Source organism: Diachasmimorpha longicaudata, chromosome 13 (genome assembly GCF_034640455.1).
Source record: "Diachasmimorpha longicaudata isolate KC_UGA_2023 chromosome 13, iyDiaLong2, whole genome shotgun sequence".
NCBI lineage: Eukaryota > Metazoa > Arthropoda > Insecta > Hymenoptera > Braconidae > Diachasmimorpha > Diachasmimorpha longicaudata.
The window spans coordinates 6187039-6207444 of NC_087237.1; the positions used below are offsets into that span (position 1 = coordinate 6187039).

Here is a 20406-nt window from a genome sequence, read left to right on the forward strand (position 1 = left end):
TCGTTAACTGCAACATGTTGGTATCATTCGCCCACGATTCTTACGAGATCTCTCCTTCTCACCATTGGAAATTATTAGTTTTTTTTTTTCACCTCGAATTCTCTACAATTCAACGTCTCAAGGAGTATTATCTCCCTCAGCAGATGTACGCTAAATGTCAGGTTCAGGTCTTATTCACGTATTTTAATTCAAAATTCATATAATGCATGTAGGCTTAGGTTTATATCACAAGCGTATACCTTTCGTGTACTTTGAATATTAATGCTCTACTATCTACGGGGTGGTCCGAACTCGTGAGGGACCGGGGGTACCCTTAGTGTGTGGGGTATAACCGACATTGGTCCCACGGTGGCATCGTCACGACGATGTGGGAGCTATGGGTGAGAGCATTAAAGTGAGATGGAGAATAATGAAAGGTAGAGATGGACTCGAGGACAACGGGACGACGTGCGCACGATTCAGACTCATGGAGGAATTAAGTACTATTTTTTTTTTTCCTCAATGTTTCTTTCTTTTCGGGGAAAAATTATTCTTGATGTGCTCGGGGGTATGCGATAGTTGGGAGTCGCAGGGGTGATTATTCTGGGGTTTGTCAGTATTTTTGGGAACGTTAGAATGTGCAAAACTCTTTCGCTATCATCAATTTTCTTTCAAATTCCTGGGAATAAAAAATAATTTTCCCGGAAATTCCCGAAAAAAAATTTCAATAAAAAAAAGAACAAGGAAATAGTTTCTCATTAAATTCTTCGGTTAAACAATTTGATGGGGTGGAATAGTTAATGAATACATTCATGGGCATCGTAAAGTGTAATTGTTTCTTCGGTGTTTGCTATGATAGAGATGATAAACAGGTTAATACGCGTTTCGGAATGGAAATTAGTTGAAAGTTTGAGTTATTCGATAATTACTCAGTTTACAATATTATCCACTCACTGCAGTACACGTGTACAGTCCCCTGTTGTTTTGATTTGTGAGTTAATAAACGACATGGGTTTACTCCATTATTATCCTTATCCCAGTGCGATAAAATATCACGATAAATGGTTTATTAAGTTCGATGACTGGTGTATGAAATGAGAGATACGTGCTGCTATGCACACAGATTACCACTTGCTGTATATCGCAGATGCAACCCCCATCCATCTCTCGTATTCTCACTTTTTCAATCAACTTCGCACTTTCTTGAGAATGGATTGTACATTTTATTGGGTTTGTCTGGTCGATTTCACTCGATTGTTGGCGATGGTATGGATTTGAGGGTACATATCGATGAGAAATCGAGGTCAATTCACAATCGTTTCGCCTTCAATAATATATCGTATGATAATGATGGGATGGATTGATAACAGGAGAGTTCTTTCGCATTAATTAAAATTGCAGATTATAATTATCGATGGCTTTGTTGGCTCTGGCATTATCTGGATGTTGAGGAGATCCATATGACAATTTGCAAGATGGAAAGGGAGGAGGGGGTATTTTTATGTTATTGAGAATCATAAAGACAATCGCATTTTTCTAATGATAGAATTATCTTCATGAGGAGTTATTTTAGAGAAAAAAGTTACTGAACCTTTTTTAGAGCTGAGAAAATTCTCCACAAAAAATTTATTATCACATTTTCTTCTAAAACATCTCCTAGGGGGATAATTTCATCTTTAAAAAAGGTGCAACTTAAAATTGAAAAGTTGGGATGATTGTCACTTGACAACTGTATCTAATTAACATAAACGCTGGTATCAAAAATCAAGTGATGTGTGAAGTGAGGAGATTATTCAGTGTAATCGTGTAATAAAAAATAATTGAATAAGAGGCTCACGTCGCATGCCAAATAACTCACTTTGACAGTCGACAACCGTGGGCGATATCTGGTTACTGGTGATGTTAGTACCGTTGATCATTGGTACTGGTGGTTGTACAGTACCCAAACTCCTGTAACCCTCGTCGGATACTTCACTCCCGTTGTCAGAGTGTTCACCATCGTGCCCGGATTTGCCAAATGTCTCGACTGCCTCCTCTTTTATGGCTGGTGGACTTGGGGTGGGACTGCGACTCGAGGATTCCACTCTTCCGCACTTGTAGTTGTAGATTGAGGGCTCGTACTTTGGTGTATCATCTCTTTCCACTGTGCGTTTTGCCACTCCACCTTCCACTGTGTAGCGCTTTGAAAAGTCCTCGGATAAGGGGACTTTTGAACGAATCTCTTGATGGAGATCTTTTTTAGGATCCTGAAACAATATTTTTGGTGTTTTCGAGAAAGTTAGTTTTTTTACGGAAGATCATTAGTTTGATGGAAAACAATCGTCAGATATTTTTCTCCAAACTCAGACGAACTTTTAAAAAAATATACTGACCTGATAATTATCCTGATGTCGACTATGATACATTTGTGATCTTCCATCATACTTGACTTGTCGTATTTCTTCGTTGAGTGCTTTCCTGGTAGGATCGAGAGGACTCGTTCGACCACATCTATTGATTTCCGGTCTGGGTGTGGGGGAATTCGTCTGTAAATTTGACTTGGGTGTTGGTGATCTGGATCTCTGTTTGCTACCAAGGTCACTTGCTTGGTGAACCGGACTCGATCTGGATTTAGTCTGGGGTGTGGGACTCCTCGAGCGATTGGCCGATCTCTTGAGATCATCGCCGAGGTGCTGGCGAGCAGCGTGATTCGGTGTTGGTGATTGAGATCGATTGTTCGATACGCTTCTTGGTGTCTGGAGGGACGGGAGCTGCTGGCCCGGTTGTTGGGTCACTGTACCGGCGCATGAGCCTACACTCGACACTGAACTCCTGCGAGTTCTCGGAGGTGATCTTGAGTAGAAAAAAATGGACTTTGTTCAGTTGAGGGGAATGTTTTATTGATTCACAATTTTTTTTTATTCGTTCAGTGGACAATTGATGTTACAGTGATTTTTTCATTAATTTTTCTATCCATCTTCCTACTTTACGCCGTTTCAACTTGAAAAGTCAGCCTCTTTATGACGAGTAATGACGAGTGAAACTGGACGAATAATAATAAAAAAATAATAATCAACTACCTTTCATAATGCACCTGCGCACTGCAGAGATCGAATGATCCTCCGGCCTTTTGTATCAGCTTAGCAGAGATCATTGAGCGATGAGCTGTGGAAAAATTGAATAAAAAAAAAATAACGAATGAGAATAAATTCACTAGCTTGAACGACAGTGATGCAGATTAAAGTCGTGATGATGATATCTTTGTATGCAAATCCATGGCGTGTAACATCATAAATGTGAAATTCACTTGAATGCAACACGACTGGCGATCAAACCGAAAAACAAAATGGCAGTAATAAAACGTTGAATGTCAAGTGAATAACATGATACACTGTTCTTGAGAAATATTGAGAATGGAAAGTGTATGTTTGACGAATGGTACATTGAAATTATGATGAAAAAATAATAATGAACTCACAGGTACGACAGCGACATGGATCGTGCTTGTCAAGATAGTGGCTGAGGGTGTCCCAACCACCGCCCACTCGCACCATAACGTGGCTCCTTAAAATTCGCACGAATATTAGAACTTTGGTATCACCAATTCTGTATTTACCCTCGGACACACGAATCATTGGGAATTGGGTTGGGCAGGTGCATCTCTCCACCAATTCGCGAACCTGAAATCACAGAGGAAAATATTTATTATTAAATTATGGAATGCCGTGGAATTTCTAGAAGATTTGGTGGGATGGATTTGAAAAGAGCTTCTTAATTCAAAAAAATTGCTCTATGAATAATTAAAAAAAAAATTCCAATAATTGTTAAGAGATGAGCGCGACAATTTGCCGGAATTATTGCCACTTCATTCATCTTTAATTCTATTATTTCGTAATTGGACAATTATTTTAATAATTACTAGTATCCAGTGAACGTCAAAAGGTGTTATTAGTAAAAAACAATGTGAAGAATTCCCCCCCCCCCCCCCCAAGTATTTCCCTCCTCTCTCATTAAGTAAGTCTATAGATAGTCCCTCGGAAATTCCGTAACACCGGGGTAGAAATACCTGCATAAACTTTCCACGAAAATACTCCACATACTTTCGCGCTTGCAAAATACCGTAACGCAAAATTCATATCTATTTTCATTCCTCGCATGACATTGTCACGAGTACGAGAATCAGGAGAAATGATCGTGGTATGATAAATCAATGGGTGAAAATTATATTTAGATACCTAACAGCAGTTGAAACATGTTAACCACTATCTTGCGACCAACTGAGAATATTTATATCGGGGAATGATAAACTGTCGTATTAAGGAGCTTTCCCCTTTGCACATGTTATGTAATTGTCACGGGTCTCGCGATATATTACGCGTGGTGAACACAATGTCGATACATTTGAGAATATGTTACCAGCAGGCGTGTCGAGTTAATTCGATATATCACGCACTGCCGTCCGGCAATTGGGAAATTGTCGTAAATGAGAATTTGTGGGTATTCGGTGTCAATTGACGGCTGAAGGAATTTCATGAAAAAAATTTCCTAGACATTATAAAATTGTTTAAATACCTTTTTCTAATAAGATAATTAAAATACAGCTTTCAAATATTTTTGAATGAGGAGACAATTTTTTTTTCAAAATCCCAGTCAATGTTCTCATGTTTAGAATTTTTTAACTCTCAAATACACAAGAAAGCCACATTTATTTTTTTTATAATAATTTTTATGAATCACTTGACCCAAAAAATGCTCTGAAATTTCAGTAAAATTCATAGAGTAATTAAAAATAAAAATTTTCAAAAGAATTTTAACTGTGAAGTTCTCTCATCGATTGTTTCTTCAACCAAACGATATATCGTTCTGTCATTAACGCCAACACCCACTGTGAGTCTCTCAGCGGTTTCATTTCTACTGCATAGCGCAGGTGAAATTATTTACGACAGTTTTGGTCCCCCGGGTAACATAAACCGCGTTCCCTGGAATCCTTATGCGTTGGCTCGGTCACGCTCCATCGCTATTACCATTTTATCATCGGATATTCAACTCGTTGGTATATTGTCACGGTTAACATTCAGTTAATAGAGTCAATGATTTTTTCATCGAGTGAAGTTGCGAGTGGTCATTCATTAGTGTTGAGGAATCTAATGCACTCGGTGGAGAGGAATTATTCAACCCGGAATGAGTTTTGTTTCTCATACACCGGCAATTATTCATCGAGTCTGAGCTCTATTTGTAATTATAAAAAATTAATATCTCCGGGTGATAAATTCGTTTGCGATTATCTTGAGACATTTATTGAGAATTTCAGTGATATATCAATTTCGTCGATTTATTTGATGGATTGGTACAAAATCCCTTCGATTTATTTCCTCATTCGAGTGAAATAAAAATTCATTAATTTCAGGGGACATTTGACTTATCAATTCTTCAATTATTCGAATCCTCTGCTTCAGCTTCCATCTCTCCTGTTCAGTATTTCATTTCATAAATTATCCATCGGCAGTTGTCGTGTGCGTGAGCCCATGGTATGAGGTAATATAGAGTCCTCGATTACCGTGAAATTATCCGGAGCATGTTCATCACGCTTGTTGGTTTTTCAGATAATTATCGATTACTTTAAATGCCGCTGTGTAAAATTCCGTCATGAGATATGGAATGAACGAATGATTCACGATTTTTATACATAATCCCATGGAGAGGCTACGATTTGATATTAAAAATTTAATTGGGGACTTAACATTAATTTTAGCTTTTCTGTGGTTGAGATTACGCATCTAGTCGAGACTACTTGCGATGAAAAATCGGTTCTCGGTATCGATAACCCCGTGTGATGAATTTGTTTGCGATTACGTTGAGACGGTTATTGAGAAATTCAGTGATAAATCAGCTTCGTCGATTTATTTGATCAATCATTATAAACTTCATTCGATTTATTTCTTCATTGAACTCAAATAAAAAATATCTGACTCGTTAAAATGCTGGTGAACCTGTTGGAAATTGTTTTTATTTATCAAAAACAATTTTAGGTCATTAATTAATAAATTCGTGAGGACAAAATTGGACTTATCAGTCCTTGAAATCTTATGATAAATCAGTTCTGTCGTTTTATTTGACAGATCACCATAACATTTATTCGATTTATTTCATCACTGGGGTCAGGAAAAAAATTCTTAACTCCTTTTAACGGTTGTAAACCTCTGGGAATTGTTTTTTACTCATTTAAAAATTTTTGGGTCATCGATTTATAAATTCGTGGGGATAATTTCACTCGGTGTTCGTGGAATAATGATCATTGAATTCCGGATATACGTTGCACGAGTGAAAATGCACGGGAGGAAATAGTCAAGCTATTGGGATTCTGTGGGTGTATTTACCTGGCACATACCTTACATATACGCACACGATAAATACATATTCAGGTGGCTACATATTGAGGTGGGTTATACGTCACACGGGTAAAATTTACCTGACGTCAATCGGCCCCGCGGCCCAAATAATTAATCGGGTGTGATCGTGTGGTGTAGGTTCAGGAAAGAGTTAGACTGGGAGAGGAAGTGACCCTTTCATTAATTTTATTTTCATTTAAAAACACTGAGAAAAAAAAATGAAAATTGGGTTCACCAGTTCCACATTTTCTCGTCTCAAAATTATTATATTCTATATTTTTTCTATTTTATTCAATAAAAAATATATAAATAAATATAAAACCATTCAAGTTAAACTTGAAAATTTGAGTTTCATCATTTCATTTTTATCATTCGATAAATCGAATAAAAATATTTTTAAAAAAATTTCCCCGTACGTGGCATAAATTCTCAACGATGGTATAGTAGTCGAACAGGAAATATCGACGAGTTGAGCTGGCAAACACATTCAATGAGCCAAACAAGTCCAAGTGAATAGGGCACTACAAAATCCTGGGGCTGAGGGGTGGATTGTACGCGAGCCCAAGTAAAACCTGATAAGCTCGTATCGATCTATCGATTGACTCCACTACAGACGTTTATTTGTCCTCCCTCCCCGCCTTCCACCTCACCCGAGTCCCTCTTGCACACTCCCCAACAATATATAATAATATCGACGTGATGTTGGAGACCCTGGAGAGGAAAAGAGAATCGGGTGGGACAAATTGTGGTGGCGCATTGCAGGTGAGCGGACAGGATGAATGGTTATGATGCTATAATGCAAGGCCGCCACGGGCCTTACGTAACCTAACCTAACGATACGGAATACAGATTATCGGTGTATTCGTTTTAGAGAGGCGAGGCATGATACGCGTCGGAACACGGGATGATTGGGCCCCGGGTAATGGTACCTCAAGCGAGTTGGGTATGAAGTTTACATGTTTATTTGAGATACATCGGGTTCCCCCGGGTGCCACGTGCCTCACCACTCGGAATTTCTTGTTTCGGGGGAATTTATTCACCCCAGGGGGTGTTCATAAAAATTATTAAGAGGTAATTACAGGAAAAAAATTAAATACCGCGAGGAAATCATTTTATTTTTCATTGTAAAGAGATTTTAGGGTGGGAGGGGAGGAGAGGAGCTGTTGCTTGCGGTGAATTATCTCGATTATGAAAAAAAAAATGATGTTAACGATCATTGAATAATTGCAATGGCCTCATTCAGTTGCCAATTCTCTCGTTCATTATTTCAGTCCATGATTTACCCAATCCCCGTCCACGTGTGCGTCAGTCCATGATATGGAGTAACACAAACTCATAGGATACTATGGAATTATCCCGAGCACGTTTTTCATGCCTGTTGATTTTTCGAATAATTATCGATTACACTGAAAAACAGTTGTCTACAATGTCACGTTACATTATTTAGCATTTTTCCACTCATTATTCATAGTTCTGTGGAATAATGAAAGGAGTACCGGGATATTGACGCGTGGAATAAGTGCAAATGAGGTGTTTATGGGACACGGTAATAGTGACGATAGAGAAATTCCTCTGATAAAAGTGTTGAGTATTCGAGTGATAGAAATAATAACGGCGGTTCCTGAACATTATCCACACATGGCTGATGGAGGGACATTACCGATTGATATTAAACATTTGATTGGAAATTTTATGCAGGCACTCAATGCAAGTGTTGCATTAGGAAAATCAACCAACACTCGCTTTTTTATGGCCATTAAAAATGAGAGATTATTCTGTCAATAAAATTTTATGATTTGCATGATTCCTATCAACTGAAATTCCTTATTCGGTATTTTTTATTTACTTAACAATTTTTTCCCCCTAATAAATTCACGTGTTTATTTTTTTTTAATTTCAAATATAATTGGGGAGTCAATAATTGCAAAAAAAAGAAATTTGTAATATTTTTTATCCATTCACTTCAGTGAAAGTATTGATAAAGTTGAAATAAAAATAAAATTGCATTATCCCATCGTCAGGATTTCTAAACTGACCACAAGAGTGTCCCAAAGGCCCGTAAATCACGCAAATAACTCGATGATGAGAAATCTCACTGTTTCATCTCGACTCTTCCGTGTTTATCTTCCACATTCACAGGCTAGTTTCATTTCACTCGTGAAAATTTAAAAAAAAAATAAAGAAATTTCAACGTATCGGCTCATACAAACGTATCAACCTCCTCAAACATAATCTTCGCTTCTGCATTAGCATGTACCTTTTGTATGTACATAGATTGGGGGGGGGGGGGAGGGGGATGGGTACATGGTACAAGCGTGCATAAATATCTCGTAAGTTGGCTTGAGGCACGCGCTGGGGTCACGTAACGAGAGGATTCGCTCGTTGTGGATAACTCTCGCACGCGCTAGAAAATCCCGGGTGAGATTAGTTTGCTGTGGCAGGATCGTTACGTTAATGGACACGTTCACGCGGAAGTGCCAATGCTGGTGATGCACTTTATGAGGAGCGACTCATTAGTTTGAGATAGTGATGAAAAAAAAATTGAGGTGTTTGTGCGGCTTTTGCAATTTAATTATTATTCGTCGCCGATATCTTTAGATCAAATGATAGCATTTATGATTCATTAGGTGGATAGAGAAACAATATCTTAATCAATATCGATTTAATATCTCCCGATCAAATGATACGATTTGGATGAGTCACATCTTAACTCAAAGGATGAGAAAATCTCGTGAAAATGAGGGGAAATTCGGGAAAATCCACTCAGCCATTCGATCGTTATAAACGATTGTAGAGAGGGTTGATCCCTTTCCTCGATTTGCAAAAATTCCCATTTTCCAATAATTTTTTTGCTCTAATGAAATAATTTGCGAGATTTCTATTTCACATTTAGCCAATGTGATATTAATAACCAAGTAATTAGTCAATTAATTGATTTAACAACCACTAATAATAATTTCTTTCATTCGAATAATTATTATTCTAGAATTAAAGGAAAAAATCGTGATATTTTTTATTCTCATGTTCCACTTATTCCATTTGATCGCAAGTAATTGGAAAGGAGAACGATTGGTGATACAGTTGACTATTCTCGTCCCAAGGAAAGCCATCAATAGTCCGCCTATCGCGATTATAATTATGATCCTGAACTTTGACGTGAATATCGTTCACCTCGACAGAATTATTTATCACCAACTTCAAATTTCTCCGAGTCACTTTGTACTCTTGTACTCACCCGATAAAGACTCATGTTGATGACTAATTTGAGAGTTAAAAAAAAAATGAAAAAGAAATGTAAATCATGTAGATGTTACGTTTATATCGTTACACCGTGATATCGATTGCCATCGATTTTCAGTTTAATGTGCGAAGGAATACAGGGATTCATTGATGGTATCGATTATCGATATCTAAAAAACATAATGTTGTTTAAAACATCACGACGCCGAGGAGAAAGTGATGGAACTCGGTTTTATAGGGAGGGGGTGGGATGTGGGGTATAAGGGGAGAAGGGGAATATACTTTGCTGATCAGTATCAGAGATACTATCATTGGGAACGATCTCGCGACGGTCAGAAAACTTCATTGCGAGTTGTTGGATTAAGTTTTGTTGAGAGAAGGGGGTGAGGTAGGGAGGGGTATATGGTAGACTCGTGGGAAGAGACACCAAGGGAGTGATCTAAGCCTTATAACCTCTACTCCTGATTTGACCTGTGCTATTTAGGATTGATCGGACATGATCTTGACTGCACCTTTTGATATTTTATGGCAACTGTTGGATTCATTATTATTTAGTAGTTTATGATGTCACGGTGGGATGAGTAATTGGAATTTTTAGTTATTTTAATACTCCCCGAGGAATGTGGAATTTCAATTCGATAAATTTAGTTAATGAGTTAGTAATGAGGTTTTCCAGTTATCAACTAAATATTCAGCAGACATTCAAGCGTTTTTCTTCTCAGTTGATAAAAAAAAAATCATTCAACTCCTCGTTCCCATCTAATTTACAATTTAATTGCGGAAAATTTTTTAATCTCGACAGTGAGATGTTAAATTTGTACGTCTCATGGGGGTAGGTAGGGCTCCCTAGTCTCTTGTCCTCTCAATTAAAATGACTCAACCTCTCCCCGAGTGAATTTACGTCCGCTATTTGTTACCCAATGACTCACAATCGCAAGCACTCGACATATTTTCACTGAGCACTCGTTAACCCAGTTTTTCACGTCTCTATTTCTATAATCAGTGAATTTAAATATAGTGAAATTCCCAGATTACGGTATTTGCTGGGTGTATTACGCTTCCGTTAAGCCCGAGCATGCGCTTTTTGTTAACTTCCTTTCCTTCTTCTTGTTGTAACGAGTGCACGATTTCTTGTTCACCCATGAGAGAGGAGTCGACTCCCTCGTACACGTTAATTATGCCGTGGATTCTGTCGATAAGAGATTTAGCGATTTTACTCAAGTTTCTAGTTAGGGTTTTTACCCCGGTTTATGGGGATTCGCGGGAAAATTGATTTTTTAAAGATTTTCTTGGTGAACGTTGAATATCGTCGGAGAAAGCCAATTTTTCTAGTCAGTCGGGAAAAATAGCGATTTTTTTATTTATTTATTTAATACTCAAGAGGTGAGGCTCCCTTTCGAGTCAGATTATATTATATAATGCTTTTATGAAATAAATATGTACATAATTATGGACATATTGTAGCCTGAAGATGATAGAAAATACTGGGATTAGTGCAAATGAATTTTAGCTTTAAAAAATGGATATTTATTTATGTAACAAAATTTTTTTAAGAAATTTATTTAAATCTTGACGGAAAAAATAGAAGCTTTTAGCCAGGCTTTCCAACTCGATTTATGGAGGTACAGGGGAAATGTATTTTTATTTTGTTGGTGAACGTTAGAGATTCGTGGAGAAAGGAAATTTTTCTGAATTGAGAATGGGATGGAATAGGAAAAATTTTCTTTATGCAAATGAAAAGAGCATCAAAGGTTAAAATTTCTTCATTTACGTGACGAAAAATGTGGATTTGGATAATGATCGATAAAATAAATGTCAAAATCAATTATTTATAAAATTTCTCCACTTCCCGTTGACATAAAAAACTTTACAACTCTTTTCAAATGTGAAGATTCCCGAAAAATACAATGGAGTCCCGGTCTTTATGTATTTTTCAATTAAAACATAAACATTTTGTGCGAACTTTCTCCTGAGCTTCACTTGATTCATTTCAAATCTTATTCGAACATTCAATTACTCTTGAAAAATTGAAAATTTTTTTATCACTGTGGGAGAGTATAGGAATGACAATTCATTCTCTTCTGTCGGTTAATTACACAATTATGAAACAATTATTTATTCCAAACAACAACCATTAATCAAATCGCGTCATCTGTGCCATTCCTACGGCAGTCCCTACGACATTATCCCTCAAGTTTTTGCACGTGTATGTTATTTCTCTTTTGTCTTCGGCCCACAGTAACAGGGAGACGCGGAAACTCATGTGGTGAACGCCGGCGTAACAATCGATCGCTTCTAAGTTGCCATTTCAAATGTTCTTTTTTTGCGCCCACATTGTCAGCCTATCGCGTAGGTCGTTCTATCGTAGAATAATAAAAAAAAAATCAGCAATTTTGAAAGAAACAAAAGTGACGGGAGAGAATTCAATACGAGATATCAACAGAGGCGAATACATTCGACATAAAAAACAAATGCCGATGATTGAGCCGCGATATCTCGAATTCCGTAGAGTCGATTTTCAAATATTGATTGCCATTTTACAGGTATTTTGATATGATTTAAAATGAGCTGTGGCTCGTTGGAATCGCATCGTTGCATAATCAGATATTCGAAATTTAGATGTTGGTATTTTCCTTCACCTGTCGGCACGTGATTTATTTTTATTGGGCATTTTGTTACGGCTGTCAGAATTAATTTAAATTCAGTCGTTCACGGCGGCTACAGCGGTTTACACCCATCAAAAAAAAATATGTCGAACAAACAGGCGATCTAGTAGAACGTAAGCGATGAGGAGTGCGATAGGCCTACTTCAGGCTTCTTCTTCTCAATTTTTAGTTTCTTATTTGGTCCGTCTAAAGAGCCCCAAAGAGAATACCGATAACACTGTGCTTATCCCTGTGAAAAGGTGACCTGTCAGAGAGAAGAATAGTTCTTACAGCTTGACTGAGGCACAGGGGTGGGCGTGTTACAGTTTTTTTGCGTCTAGACTTTTAATAATCAGGTGCACTGATCAATGGATTGACGCTAATTAGTGATCACACTTGTGGGTCAACATTTGTCCTCAGGGGGCATGTGCTGAGAATGAGAACTTGAATTTCCAAAACATTTTTACTTAAATTATCTCCCCAAAGAGTGGATCTACAGCAAAATGTTATAATAACTTTTTTGCAAATAATTAAATTTCAAATAATAAATATTCTATGACTTTTTAGTCTTCACTGACTGGTTACTCGTGTAATTTCATTTAAATGAAAATTGTTTTTCGAAGAATCACCCTTTCTCGTTGATATTCACTTAAAACTGAAAAATATAAATTGATGTCATTGAGTTAACAGACATAAATGCCTGTTTTGGCCTGTCACAATGCCATATAAATCTCGGAAAATAATGCGGGTTGATGTGAACAAGTTAGAAAGCCGCCAGGCATCTCTCCGATTTTCCTTTTTCCCCATTGACAGTTCCTCTTTAAGAATATTCTATGAGCCAATTGTGCCTTCCATGGTGAAACGGCACACCTACGATTCTCCCTCGATTTCACCGTTTAAATCGATATTGAGGAATTTTCACTGGTTAGAAAATTTTTTTTTTTATTTAACCGTGAAAACGGTGGGAGCTTATCATCACTCGACTAATGTCTCACTCAGGAGGAATGTCAAGGGCGTGTCTGTCGTCTCGGACCCGGGTGAATTTCGCGCGGAAATTTTCCCTGGTATCCACGAGGTGATGCCACACATCGAGGTGCTTTTGCTCGATATTGGATGGACTGGATGCGCGAGACGTGTACCTATGGGTTACCATTGGCTTGTGAACTACCGCAGGCCGCATGCACCGGCGTACCGGCGCCGGCGTCTCTATAATCAATATTCCGCAAGCTCGAGAAGCTCACAGCTGTTCTTTAACATTTACAATAAATGTACAATATTTTTCGTACAAGAATTGAAAATTTCCTGCGAATTTCAGTGAAAATGCGATGAAAATGACGAAATCATTTATTTATCGATATTCGATATCTCGAAATTAAATTACCATCACATAAATCACGTATTATCAATCATGCGGAAGTAGTAGACTCATTGAATGACCGAAACTCTTGAAATACCTGTACAAACACACCGGAAATGAAAAAGTTCCGTTACGTTTGTAATCCGAATCTTCCCACAGAGGTTTCACATCTTTACGTCAGTTTGCCCTTTCGCCACCATAAAAAATAATCCACAAATAGCCATAAACCACGACAATTCCACCAGCGACAGGGGGATATACTCAGTGAAATCTAATCTCTTTATGGTAATTCACCTCAAAAACCTGACAATTGCATATTCGTGAGGATGTACTCAACACCTTGGACAATTGATAATCCCCATGACAGCAGTCTCGTGACGTTGAGGAACGAAATAACATATAAATTTTGAAAAATTGAAATTTCCTCAACGCAGAGTCGTGAGATGTGAGTCTTTCCGGTCGAGCTCGTCGTGTCAACCAAGATCTTTTTCACCTGGAGGGCACCTCATTTTAATACTCTGAATACTCTGTCGTCCCATCTGATGAGAGAGAATTGTCCCGAAGGGATGAAGAACGTATTGGAGTTTAAGCCAGGATTATATTGAAGGTCAACTTGTGCCTGACGAGACGGAAAAGCTCCTGATGACCCTCATCGCTGTCTATCGATCCAACATCTCATCGTCCATCACAACTTCAAACTTAGGATAGGATTCAGGAACTTGTTGGATCAATGGACAATTGTTTAAACCTTGTCAACTTAGCCTTGTCGCGACAAATCGGCATTTTGCACTAATTGAAGGTACACAATTACACTGTAATAGCCTCAAGCACACCATCTAAGGCACCTCTACTTATGGACCCTATCGATTAACTCCTGACGACATTTTACTTTTCTGGGAAACAATCTTATGTGTCAATTCCGTTGACTAATGAGTTTTCGGTATCCTTGGATGGTTAATAGCATTGAGCTGTGATTGTTATTACGTCACAATTAGCTTGAAATTTGATTTCCCAATGAAATCGAGACCAAAATTGTGCCATTTTGTGAGAGGCACAGCAACACTGGAATTTTCATTATTTCGTACAGAGAAAGTCACTGGACATTTGTATTAACCAACAATCACGACTCTGAGTTGCAATATTGCTTCACTCCACAATGAAAAATCGGCAAAGATGATACGGTACAACCATAAATAAACAAATATACCCCGAACCTAAAGTCACTAATTAATCGATAAATTTTTGGTTTATCTAAACCGGAAGCTGATAATTCCTTTTCTAAACTAAAAAATTTTTTCCTCACCCGAAAAACTGCGCCTCCTCGTAAAGATAATTTTAAAATCTAATCTTATACCGCAGATGTGTATATTTTTCCAAGGGATTCGTCCAACTGTTTGTACAATACTTCGTAAACATTTTTTTCTTTACCTCAAAATTGTTAAAATTGTGAACCAACTGTTTTGTAAACCCATAAAAGACCTGGAAGCACTCTCACATGACATGACTCATAAAATATACTTCAAATATTATAATGCGGATAAATCATAGAGGCCTGTATCTGAAGTCGATAGGTCAGTGTGAAGCAATGTAATCGTGCCACCCACACGTTGCCATACGACGCCGCGGCCTTTCTCGTTGGCTAGCAAGGCCGTACAATCGGTGAGTAACGGCTCATACAAGTTTACCCTTGTTTGTGTCCGTCGACGACTTCTGACATCAGCGAAGAAAGTTCATTCTCTCCGTATATCGATAGCTTCGATTTAATTTATCACGGGAGACATGACGATAGGCATTTTACTGGCAAATATTGCTGAGGATTCAATGGAATAATAATAATAATAATGGTGGTGGTAAAAAATTGTTGAACTTGACACGAAAGCCGCCGGCCTCTGGACTGCTCAGTTGTTCGATCAATAACTGAGCTTTTCGAGTTGGCGCTGAGGCTCTTGCGTCTCGTCCCTCTTTCCTCCCGATGAGGAAAGCATGCAGGAAGAGGGTCCTTGGTGAAATTATTTCCAAGTCCTTGCATCGCCATGGTGATTTACCATGACTGAAGCATTGCTACGTAAATAAAATGAGTCATGCAACATTCGTCTGAGGACAAATTCGAGGGATTTTTTTTTGTTCATTTGATCAATCGAGAGGATTTTAGGGAGTGATGGGAGAATTAATTATTTTGATTGAGGGAATTTTATTTGAATGAGACGTGTGAATTTATTTAAACAGAAAATTAAATCGTGGAAATGAGGATTTTTATTGGGTTGGAAAGAGGCATTTTTTGCAGGACGAAATATCAATTTGTTATCAAAAATGGTAAAGTGGGGTCAGCATTTTTCAAATATTTTAAAATATTTAGTTGAGATTGTTGCGACTAGGCTAGAACAATTTCTTTGTCACTCATTTCCTGGATTTCAATGTAAGCCCACAGATTAGATTATCGATAAATACCAACAGAATTTTACGATCCTCAAGGAGGTGACTAATTAACTCCACAATGACACGAAGATTTATTCATCTGGGTCAATATCAAGCGTGATGAGTAATACGTACTTGGTGCAAAATTCCCTGAAATTCGTTGAATGTCGTATGTACCTCATTATACATTCGCGAACAGCGAGTGACTCATGTTATTTTTCTGGATCGATTGTGCTCTAAATCGTGATTAGATAGCTGAGCTATTTTTTGCACAAAATAGCGATGCAATGGTGACCTTGGAGTCCACACAATTGTCGTGAGACCGATAGGGAGTCATCCGATCTTTATCGGCTTTTAGAATTAGTGGGTAATATTAAGGGACGAGCGATGTGAACAAGATCAAATCGGACTTATCAAGATACCGGAAATTTTTACCCTTCAGTAGATAAAATCTCGATACATTTCTGATGGGACAGGGTTTGAAGTGAATGTCATTATTTAATCATTAAGAGGTTTTTGGAACTGACGCGCGGTAACAAGTGACAGACATCTCATACAAGAATTTTTTTTTTTTCTATCAATCGATGAACGAGTCCCCTGCGAACGTACTTCTATTCCACGTAATTGAATTGAGTGCAAAATTATTAATTTGTTAATTAATCAGCGATAAAATAATAATTTTCTCACGAAATTAGTTGAATTGAACAATAGAATTTTAATGGCTCAATGAATCCATTAAAAAATGACCTATTTAATATGGTCTCGTTCAACTCTTCCCATATACTTCTATTTCACAAAATTATGGTATAACAAACATGTAAATAACACGTCTATTGAATTTCGAACGTCAGAATTTTATTGAACACATCAGACGTCTGGCGTTTCACACTGTGATTTTCCAATCAAGACTTGCACGACGTTTATTACCATTTAAAGGGAAAAATACGAACCAGATATCTCGTTTCATTTGCACATTGAGTTTCAATTAACGATTCATCCCACGTAAAATGTCTTGTCGACATGTGTTCACTCGCTGGTGCACAGATAGAATTTTATTTTTATTATATATTTTGACGTGTAGTGTTATGTCAGAGGGCCACGAGGGGAGTACAACTGGTATTTCCACAAATAAAAGGTACTTTTTTTTTTTATTTCGTTGGAGAATCGATACCCAGGAGGAGAGTTTATCCCATTGAATTCTCTTTTCTCGTAAAACGCTTTATTGGAGTGGAATTTCGCAAAAATAAGGGCTCGAAGTATTTGATATTTTCGCGCTTTATTTTTTATTAAAAATGTTCGTTGGAGCGGGGGAGTAGCCTGATTGGTTGTGCTGGTGTCGATCATTTTCTCCTTGATACCGATTTTTATTCTAATTTTAACGATCACGGCTGGTATGTGGTCGCGTTTGAATAACGTATCGGTGGCGTAAATCGGGGAAGTAGTGAATGGCAGAGTCACGACGGGGTGGCCCTGCCCAGATACTTGTTTTTGGTGATGGATAAGATGGCCATTTGTGATTATAACAACACTCAAGTGAATTTTTTATGAATAATAATATAAAAATTATGTTATCGTGACGTGAAATTATTCTCGAGCAGGAATTTTTTATTTCACATCTTCAATTCGATGTAAAGTGACAGTACAGGTAAAAATTATTTTCTTTGCAACAGAAAAAATCGCAAAAATGTTCGAGACAGTAAAAAAAATTATTTACGAATTATTCAAGTTATTAAAGCAAATTAATTCGTCGAAAGTTTGCCAACTGAAATTTCTAGTGGTACTAATTGCAGACTAATTCTCAATGAGAAATGAGTATATTCTCAATTTCAATAATTTGCCAGTGAAAATTTTTCCCCATAAATCATTTGAAATTCTTTTGATGTCTGAACATCCGTAAATCATCGCAGTCAGTCAATCACCTCTGGCTAAAAATATAATTCTCAAACATCTCGTGAACTTCAGAAAATGCACCACCGCATGCCAAAGCGTCTGGACGAAATAACCTCCCACAGTTCATTATATTTTCTCGTCAACCAGGTGTGAGAATTCATTTTACACCTGCACCGGAAAATACCATTGCATTTCTTGGTACTTTGGCGAGAGGGAAAAAAAAATATCATAAATAGGATTAAACGGGAGAGTGTGAGAGATCTTTGGTGGTTCAATCCTGCATTTGTGGTATGCAGTCAACATTTATTTAATGTTTTACCGCAGAGTCCATAATTTATTATCTAGAACTGAAATAGAACAGGCGGTTGGATAGGAAAAACAGACGAGGCATTTATTTACCTTAAAAAAATGAGGGATTTAATGACATTTTTCCCAGCATTATTCACAATTTTATGGATCATTAATTCTTTTGAATGGGAATTTACTATTGAGGGGAGTGGAGGAATTTCAATTTCATGTCATAAAATTGAGACAGTCCTATTCTCCTGTGATTATTTCAATTGAATATCGGTGTCAATACACTACGGAGTCAATAAATGATACATAAATATTTTAATCCCCTTGAGAAAACGTATTCAACGATAAATAATTATTTTTTGGTCACATTAGGTGTTAGAATAGGTTGTTTCCTAATTTTTTCCCCCTTCCCCCATATCTTCGTAAGTTACGAAATTCAATTAACTCAAATTACTCAATTTTCACAATTGAATTAAAATCTCCAGCTGACAATTCCACATCTTTGATCCTTCAAAAGTCCTCCCCCCTCCCCCCCCCCCTACCAGCATTGAAGGAAAATTGATCCGCATGAGGGAGTCCAATTTCGATTAATCACGAGCCAGTGATACCTTCTCACACTCCAATCAGTCTCAACTATCTCAAACATTATTACTCGTCGATTGGATTGTAACTGAAACAGTTGCAAAGAGGCCCTGAGGCGCATTGTTGCGCGATCATTTGTGTCTCTAATTTTCTCACACTCGAGCGTGAACCACGCGTGCCTTTAAACCTCTCCCTCCCCCTCTTCATCGTCAACTTGCCGATATTATCCTGAGGGTCAGATTAATAACGTCGTTAAAGGCTCAATTATAATTGATTCATAATTTATAATGCCGTGATATGGAATATATTTTTTAATGAAAACCCATAGACATGAGTCTAGACCAGGGATTATCTATTATCCCGGCGTATTGGCGGTTGTATCACGATGTATCATGAAATTGACAAGTGGCTGACTCGGTGTACCCCTGGCTGTGTATTCTCAGTGGACGTCGCTCGGGAATTCAAGATTAACGCACCCCGTCCACACATATTCAGCACAAACTACCTTCGATTCACGATAAACGTGTCAAGGTGGGCAGTAGTCGAAGAAATGAAAAGTAAAAATTATATGTATATTTATCCTGCCAATTATCGTTGTGACTACCAAGTTAGATTTACCGAGGGAGATTGGATTTTTTTTTATTATCAATAGGGTATGCAATCATCGTCATTTGGAATTTATTTTGATATTTTTTTTTTCGGAATTTATTATGTTTTCTTGATGGGGGAAGTTGTCTCGATGTTGAAGGGGTTCGAGGCAGAATAATTCCGAGAAATGTTTCTGTAAATTCCCATATTTTTCAGTTGTTGTTTTAAGGGGTTTTTTAAAGTAAAAAAACGTCAGTTTTGTCCGCGTAAAAAATAGTTCATTTAAATTTCATAAAATTTTCAAAAAAATTACCGAAACAGACACTTAATTTTTACTTTATATCTCTCCGCATACGGTGAACTTGGTGCTATGCACTACCGCATGCTTCAAACCCGGAAAAAAAATATGAAAGAACTCACCATTTCGTCGAGGCTCTTGAGATCATTGGTGACAATCTGCGGCTGTGGCCCATAGATAAGACACGGCTCATCCTGTTGCATTTCCCCATAGTCATCGTCACTCTCCTCATTGCCATCACCATTTGATGCCTTATTCTCAGCTGCAATTTCCCTGTCAATCTGTCTCTCCATCTGCACAAGCATGGGGGCAAGCATGCCGAACTTGGCGCCGCGTCTTGCGACCTCGAGGAGGCAGAGTATCACGTGTCTCTCATTTTTACGCATTATGAGGTCATCGCTCTCGAATAGTAGACAGTCGATGATACTGAGACTGTTGCGACACCAGCTTATAAAATTTGACACGTTGTCACGGGCGAAGAAAGTACCGGCCTTGGCGTTTGGCAGGAAGGCCACATCGCTCAAATTGCTCATAGGTAGAGCCAATGACGATGTTATCGAGCGATTCATTATTTTGCGAGCCTGTCGACGCACTACGTAGTCTGATGCTGCACGACGAACATTGTTGGCGTGCTGAAACAATTTAATTGATGGCACATTAGTTTAATTGACCTGCGCTGACATTTTTTGATGAGTCAAATTATAAAAGTTTTTTTTCCTCAAAATTACCTGAGTGACATATAACAAG

The 20406-nt window shown here is 37.8% G+C and overlaps 2 protein-coding genes across 8 annotated transcripts in view; one reads left to right on the plus strand and one right to left on the minus strand.

Annotated features, from left to right (window-relative positions):
* Positions 1-20406, plus strand: part of LOC135168846 (zeta-sarcoglycan) — a 165996-nt gene that overhangs the window by 17245 nt on the left and 128345 nt on the right. The gene's annotated exons all lie outside the window — the stretch shown is intronic.
* The window catches only part of LOC135168810 (GAS2-like protein pickled eggs), a 215368-nt gene that overhangs the window by 3725 nt on the left and 191237 nt on the right, over positions 1-20406 (minus strand). For all 4 annotated transcript variants that reach the window (XM_064133349.1, XM_064133351.1, XM_064133352.1 and 1 more), the window contains 5 exons: positions 19782-20291; positions 3437-3638; positions 3039-3123; positions 2352-2811; positions 1838-2225 (listed from right to left, as the gene is read on the minus strand). In XM_064133349.1, coding sequence (XP_063989419.1) covers positions 1838-2225; positions 2352-2811; positions 3039-3123; positions 3437-3638; positions 19782-20291 — 1645 coding nt within the window. The remainder of the gene's footprint in view (positions 1-1837; positions 2226-2351; positions 2812-3038; positions 3124-3436; positions 3639-19781; positions 20292-20406) is intronic.